General features: G+C 38.7%; 1 protein-coding gene across 2 annotated transcripts in view; it reads left to right on the forward strand.

Moving 5' to 3' along the window:
• LOC121522647 (neuroligin-4, X-linked-like) overlaps nt 1-5,989 on the forward strand; it is a 59,822-nt gene extending 53,833 nt beyond the window's left edge. For both annotated transcript variants that reach the window (XM_041807204.1, XM_041807205.1), the window contains one exon: nt 4,697-5,989. In XM_041807204.1, the coding sequence (XP_041663138.1) occupies nt 4,697-5,104 (408 nt within the window). In that variant the 3' untranslated portion in view covers nt 5,105-5,989. The remainder of the gene's footprint in view (nt 1-4,696) is intronic.
• The last annotated feature ends 2,256 nt before the right edge of the window (nt 5,990-8,245 follow it).

Genomic DNA, 8,245 nt, shown 5'->3' on the forward strand with positions numbered 1-8,245 from the left:
TTAGCAAAAAAACCAAACTAAAAACAGTGTTTGGATAATCTCAGTTTACAGAAATATATACCTTATAAATCCAGATGATAAAGATGTTTTGAGGATTCTGGTCTATAGACACAGGTAGTTCTGTATTGCTCAGTCCCAGTAAGAAGGATTATTTGATCAGGCTGAGGGACTTTTGCAGGAAAAGCAGATTCATCTGGTCGGATCGTCTTCCATACAATCATCTGCAAAAGTTTTGGTTCACAAAGATAATTTGACATTAAACTTGAAAATTTGAAGTTTTTTTTTTGAAAATTCACAGATCCTCTTTATTTTTTTCATTTCAAAGGGCCCTTACTACATGGTCGTTATAGTGGACAGCTTATACATACATCTTCAAGTTTGGCAATGAAAACAAATAAAATTGATATTTGATTTTTTTTCAAGTTGGGGGGGGGGCTTTTTTTAAAGAAAAGGGTGGAAACCACCTTTATTTTAAATAAAGCATTAATTGTATCCTGAGGTAAGTGCAGTATTCTGAGCATAAGTTTTGCATTTTTGGGCCAAATTGAGGCTGAAGTCAGGCTTAGATTATTGAGTGAGGGCAAACTGAGCAGGAAGGAGTCCTGTCTTGTTCTGGATGCCCTTGCACATTACGAGGGGCATGGGAAAATAATCTGTTTAAAAAAATAACAAAGTCCACACCGTTGGGACGGAGTAAGGCAAGTTAGTACAGCCTAGGGTACCATCAGGACAGGTAGTAGGGATCCACACACCCCTGGTCATTCTGTGGATGTCCTAACAGACTGATGACTGCTGGCGTTCGCCAGCCATAAAACCACCAATGAAAGGACCAGACAAAATAGACGCCGTTGAGCCTGACCTTGGCTGCCAAGCAAGGACAAGTCACAAGCTTGATTCTGGTTGTCCTCCCCCCCTTCTCTCCAGCCCGGGGTTGCAGCACATCGAGTCCCGTGATGAATCCTTAGCACCCTTTTATATCTAAGACTAATGCACATGACTGTATGTCGTTACATCACTAAAAAACTATAATGCTAAAAATAGTTTCAAAATGGCCAGTGAGCCAGTTTATCTTTTGCTCCCCGTTTGTCCACACTAGAGCAGATGATCCCCTTTCTTGTCTTTGGGTTTCTGCATGTATGTGTTTGGTGCTAGAAGCACCAGCTGAGTCTATTATGAGAGAAGTTGGCCTCCTGCACCAGTCTACAGCACAGAGCAGACTGGAACAGGAATGCCCAGAGTATCTGGACAATTTCAAAATAAAATACCAGGTACACACAGTCGATAGTTCATCTTCTAACTACATCAGCGTTAAAGGTAATCACATGGTGAATCAGAACAGGCAGGAACAGATGCTTTTATGAGGTGAACTGTGAACTTGTGATCCATGTGCTCTGAGCTCAGCTGTCCTGCCTGGCACTGCTGTCTCCTTTAGACCAGTGGTTCTCAACCTTGGGGGTCTCGAGACACTAAAGGGGGTCTTCAAATGCCATAAAAAACTAAGAATATTTTTTAAATGACACGTTTTGACCCATTTTCATTATTTTTTCCACCAATTTGAACAAATTTTTGTTTCAATACCTATTTTTGTCATGTTTAAACTCTTTCCACCACTTTTTTCTGCCTTTTTTGCCACTTCTAAACCAATTCTTACCACTTAAGCTTAATGTTGCCTCTGTTGACTTATTATTGCTACTCTTATCCCGCCCCCCTTTTTTTAACCACTTTTTACGCCCATTTTACATATTTTAACCACATTTGACCATTTGATATACCCATTTTTGCTAGTTTAACCAACTTCTGCCAATATCTGCCTATTATTTTCTTTTTCAGTTAGCCCTTTTTGCCAGTTTTTAAATAAATGTTTCATCCCTTTTCACCAAATTTCCACCCATCTTTGCCAATTTAAAGCCATTTCAGCCACTATTTAACTCCCTTTCACCTCTATGTATGCCCATTTTTACACCTTAACCCATTTTTGCCATTTTTTTGCAATTCCTAATTTTTGCCACTTCTAACCCATTTCGGCATTCTTTAAAATCCAATTTCACCACCTTTTCCACCATTTTTTTTTACCATTATTAACCCATTGCAGCAATTCTTAAACCAATATTTATTGTATTTTTTTTTAACAAAAGGGATTTACATTTTTAAGAAGCCTATTTACAACACAATAAAATATTTTTTTTTCTTTGATAAGAGTGGGTTTTTTTCAGGTTAAATATCACATAAGGATATTACAGCTTAACTTTGCAATGGACCAGGATTTTGCTGACATCCATGGACCCCCAGTTTGGCTGGGCGCCAGAAAGCTCTCCCATTTACCCCCCATATGGACGGCCTTGTCTGCACATGACTATTATTGAATGTTCATGGCTGTGTTCAACCACCTTCAGGTACAGTGGGGGTCCCCGGTCTCTGGTACCTTTATTTTGGGAGTCCCCGGTCTCTAGCACCTTTATTTTGGGGTCCCCGGTCTCTGGTACCTTTATTTTGGGGTCCCCAGTCTCTGGTACCTTTATTTTGGGGTCCCCAGTCTCTAGCACCTTTATTTTGGGGGGTCCCCGGTCTCTGGTACCTTTATTGTGGGGGGTCCCCGATCCCTAGCACCTTTATTTTGGAGGTCCCTGGTCTCTGTTACCTTTATTTTGGGAGTCCCCGGTCTCTAGCACCTTTATTTTGGGGTCCCCGGTCTCTGGTACCTTTATTTTGGGGGTCCCCGGTCCCTGCTACCTTAATTTGGGGGGTCACAGGCTGAAAAGGTTGAGAACCCCTGCTTTAGACCGACCTATCCTGTGTTATTATTTCAGACATAATTCCAATGTGAAATAAATAATCAGCCCTTGTGTTGACGGGCTTTTTAGGTCACAGAGACATCAGCTCCAGTCTGTTTCATAACCAGCTAAAAGCTCCACACAGGAGTCTCGTGAACATCAGACCGGCTGAGCGTGTGCTAAGAGAGTCTGCAGAGGAGCTGCCGGTAGAGCAGGACTATAAAACACAGCCTGTCGTAAGCAGACATTATCAGAGACAGAGTGTGTGTTAGTGTCTGCCAGCGTGTTTTGATGCATGTGCACGTGTGAGCCGTGCCCAATTGCCTGAATTGCTTCCAATTGCCTCCAATTCATCCTCGGACTATCTGGCCTCTTTCTAGCTCTTGTAGCTGCTCTGAAATCTCCCGCAGTGAGCGCTAAATGTCACATCTCCTTTGTAGCTGACAAATCCTCTTAATTGGAAACTGAACTACCGTAATGTAGCTGAATACCGCAGCTGCTTTTGTAATTGTGATTTATTTATTTTAAATGTCACTTCTTTTCAGTTTTGTTATGTGCTCCTTCATACACTAACAGTAGATCTGGTTTGACAGGCAAAAACTGAGCACTGATATTTATTACTCTCATGTAAGGGTTTTTTTTTGTTATTAAAAATGTGTTTCAGCTAAAAATCACAACACATCAACAGTGGCAGGCACATGTGGTCTGGTATTGACAACAGTGGTGATTTGTTTTGAATACGATTTTAACTCTGTGTATACTACTCTCATTAAGGACCATAATTCGAAAATTATTTTTTGAGCTGACTTTTCAGAGCACTCAGATAACGATAATAATAATACTAATAATAATGGTAATGATAATAATGATAATAATAATAATGATAATAATGGTAATGATAATGATGACAATAATAATAATAATAATGCTAATGATAATGATGATAATGATAATAATGATAATAATAATACTTATAATAATGGTAATGATAATGACGATAATAACAATAATGATAATAATAATAATAATGATAATAATGGTAATAATAATGATGATAATAAAAATAATGATAATAATAATAATAATGATAATAATGGTAATAATAATGATGATAATAAAAATAATGATAATAATAATAATAATGATAATAATAATAATAATGATAATAATGGTAATAAAAATAATAATAATAATAATAATGATAATAATGGTAATGATAATGATGATAATGATAATAATGATAATAATGATGATAATACTACTAATAATAATCATAATAATAAAGCTAATAATAATGATAATAATATTGATGATAATAATAATAATAATGATAAAAATAATAACAATTATAACAATACTCACAATAATGATTATAATAATTATTATAATAATGAAAATGATTATAATAACAATATTAATAATGATTATAATAATGACAATGACAGTGATAATAATAATAATAATAATAATAATAATAATAATAATGACAATGACAGTAATAATAATAATTATACCAATAATGATAATAATTAGTTCTGTCAATAGGCACACCAGTTTCAATTAAACAGGCATGAATTTAAATGTTCAGCCAATTAGGAATAGCTCTAATAATAATGGAAAAAAGATGAAAATAATATTAATATTAATAATCTGGTCTTTTACTTTATTTACCTTTCTGAGAGCATTCTCAGCGATATTCACATCTAGGATAGGTCAACATGAGGTCAAAAGTTGGAACATCATGAGAGTTATCTGGAGAAAGAAGAACTAAACTCCACACCTGCACGAGTGAATGCTTCAGTTTTTCACACCTGTTTGTAAAAGAGTCTTTCCTTGCCCTTGTACTGATAGGTCTGATTTTAATTCACCTTTTTCTCCTTCCTCTCCCTCTACTGACTGAATCCTGCATCCCTGCGTCCTCCCAGGTGAAGCAGCTGGAGTGCGACGCAGCATCAGCAGACGAGAGGAACAACGCCCACCACCATCACACTCTGGACACTCTGGACGCTCTGGACGGTCTGGACACCCAGGACATTTACAGCACCCTGGATACCGTGCGCCTCACCTGCCCGCCCGATTACACGCTCACCTTGCGCCGCTCGCCTGACGACGTCCCCCTCATGACCTCTCTGACTCCGGGATCGCTGCCCGTGACCCCCGGGTCACATCCCGTGACCCCGGCCACGCCGATGACACCCATGACCCCAGGATCCGTAGTGGGGATGAGGATGGGGCATCCGCACCAGGGATACACACATCATAGCCCGTATAGTAATACACACTTGCCACACACACACATCTCCACGCACACACACTCCACCACGCGTGTATAACCGCAGCAAGAAACAGAGACGTAAACACAACACCAACACGCATACAAACACGCCACACAGAAACAAGGGACTTAAATACCTCTACTAATTACCCTGCAGGATTGTTACAGACGGAGAGAGGGACTTTTTCAGTAACAGGATGAAGAGACAGACAGCTGTGTGATGCATGTCGGGGAACTAGAGACGAGCTGGATGCTGGGAGATGCAGTTCTATGCATCATTTGCTCTTAACCTGGAACAAGACGAGCCGAGACATCCTTCTCCAACTCCTGCTTTGGATATTAAACCTTGAGCTTTTTCTACACCTGAGGAGGAAGAGGAGGAGCGCTGTGCCACAAAGGGTCAGTTGTACGGATCACCTTACGTCTCCTGCTGTAGTCGTGCCGGGACAGAGCAGAGCAGATGCAGGACTGAGCTCAGAAGTTACCACACACAGACTGCTGATGTCAACTTGAACAACCTGTGAAATGTGAATGTAGCATTTTTTTCCATTAAAAGATCAAAGGCCCTATCTGCCAAGGATCAAACTAAGCTGAGGAGAAAAATAACACATTTTAAACACGACAGAGCGAGAGAGACGGAGAGAGGTGTTTAAAGTGACAGGGATTAAAAAATAAACAGCAGCTGAAGGAAAAGTTGGTCAGATGGTGGAAAAGAGATTATAGGGGGAGGATTTATCACATATGAGAGCTAAAAGAGAGATGGAGTGATACGGAAAACACTGGAAGGATAAACTTCAGAAGAAGAAAGGGCCTCTGAAGTGTCTGAGGAATCACTCTAACCAGCTAAGTGTTCAACTCTTGTAAATAGAATGGAAAGATCCAGATGATATATTATGATTTATAGCATTTACCTGCTCTTGCATTAAAAACATGACTTATTTAACCACATTATTGCTTTCATTTCAGATATTTACTATATAATTGTATAGATGTCCTGAAGCAAGGCTGGTTGTCTTTCTATCTCACCCACTGTAGTATGTACACAGTACCTTTCTTTCAAAGGCTATATTTGCTATGCACAGTCATTTCAATGAGTCTTAACTGTGTGAACATCTAGATACTTGTTTAGTAGTTGAAGTGTAAGACATTTTCACACCATCCTGTCTCTTTGTTCCACCATAAGGGGATGATGAGCTAGTACTGTGTAGATAATGCAATAATGGTTTGATGATTGAGCACCAGCCAAATATCATTACCCTTCACCCCTTTACCCTCCCTTTTTACCTTACCCCTTTGTCCCTTTAACTCTTCCTCTTAAAGGCCTTAACCTTAAAATCTATTTAATGTCACAACACACACGAGTCAGCAGCTCAGAGCCACAAAAAAGTCAGGATTGCTCCTTTTTGTGTTTGCGTGACCTTTAAGTTTCACACTCTACAGCAGTGTTACTCAACCCTGCTAAACCAAAGAGCCAAATTATCAAAAAAAACCTTTGCAAGAGCCACAATCTTAGTGGTGAAAAGTGGCAAAAAGATGGGTTAAAGTGGCAATAAAAATAAGTTAAGGTTGCAAAATGTGTCAAAAAGCCACATAAAAAGGCAAAAACTGGGTGACAAGTGACAAAAATTGGGACAAAAGGGGAGACAGTGGCAAAAATTGGTGAGAAGTGTCAAACAATGAGTTACAGAGGGCAAAAATGGACAAAAAAACGGCAAAAAGATGGCAAAAAAAAAGAGTGAAATGAGCAAAATGGGCAAAAGGTGGGAAAAGTTCCATTTAATGGCAAAAGGCAGGTTAATTTGGCAAAAAAGTACAAAAAGGGGGAAAAAATAGCAAAAAGCAGGATAAAAGGGGCAAAAAATTGGTGGGAAAGGGAAAAACAGGATAAAAATGGCAACAAAGAGGCAAATAAGAGTGAAAATGACTAAATGGGAAAAAAGTTGGGAAAATGGGCAAAAGATGGCAAAAATGTGGCCAAAAAATGAGTGAAAATGACTAAAATGGGCAAAAGGTGGGAAAATGAGCAAAAGGTGGCAAAAGTGTGGCCAAAAAAATGAGTGAAAATGACTAAAATGGGCAAAAAGTTGGGAAAATGGGCAAAAAATGGCAAAAGTGTGGCCAAAAAAATGAGTGAAAATGACTAAAATGGGCAAAAAGTTGGGAAAATGGGCAAAAAATGGCAAAAGTGTGGCCAAAAAAATGAGTGAAAATGACTAAAATGGGTAAAAAGTCGGGAAAAGGTGGGAAAGTATTGGAAAAAATGGGGGAAAAGTTCCATGTAATGGCAAATAGCAGGTTAACTGTGCAAAAAGTACAGACAAGGGGATAAATAGCAAAAAGCAGAATAAAAGAGGCAAAAATGGGCAAAATATGACTAAAACGTGGCCAAAAAAAATGAGTGAAATGAGCAAAATGGGCAAAAAGCAGCAAAAGGTGGGAAAAAAATGGCAAAAAATGGGGAGGAAAGTTCCATTTAATGGCAAAAGGCAGGTTAATTGGGCAAAAAGTACAAAAAAGGGGAAAAAATAGCAAAAAGCAGGATAAAAGTCAATAACAGGTGGAAAAGGGGAAAAAACAGGATAAAAGTGGCAAAAATCCAAAATCCTCGATCCAAAAAAAAGTGTCAAAAGTGGGCTTAAGGCAGTAAAAATGGTCGAAAAATTGCAAACAAGGGCAATGAAAATATATAGAGAAAAAATAAAGGTTGAGAAATAAAGCCATCTGTATAAGCAGGGAAATGAGGTCAAAGTTTCCCTTTTTTAAGGTTTTCTGGGGAGACAATATTTCAAATGAAGACAAAAGAGCCACAAATCATCATAAAAGAGCCCCATGTGGCTCTAGAGCCAGGCGTTGAGTATCACTGCTTTACAGAATCCCTCAAATGTAATCCTGAAAGAGCCGAACTAAACCTTTAAAACGTTTTAAATCTCAGTGGCAACATTACTGAAAGGCAGTGTTGGGGGTGGCGCGTTACAAATTAATTCATAAAACATAAAAGTAATCCATTATTGAGAAAAAAAGCCCCAAAGCAAGAAAATGCCCAAAGCATCTGCACTGTTTCTGTTTCTCTCCTAACTGCTGGTTCAAAGCTGCGTGCCAGCAGAAGGCAGTTATAGCTTTGTCATGCACGTGCATTAGAGACGGCATTAGCGTGTGGAATTATCCCAATTATGCAGGATTTTTGGATGACAGGGACAAG

This window comes from Cheilinus undulatus, linkage group 15, assembly GCF_018320785.1.
Source record: "Cheilinus undulatus linkage group 15, ASM1832078v1, whole genome shotgun sequence".
NCBI classification, from domain to species: Eukaryota; Metazoa; Chordata; class Actinopteri; order Labriformes; family Labridae; genus Cheilinus; species Cheilinus undulatus.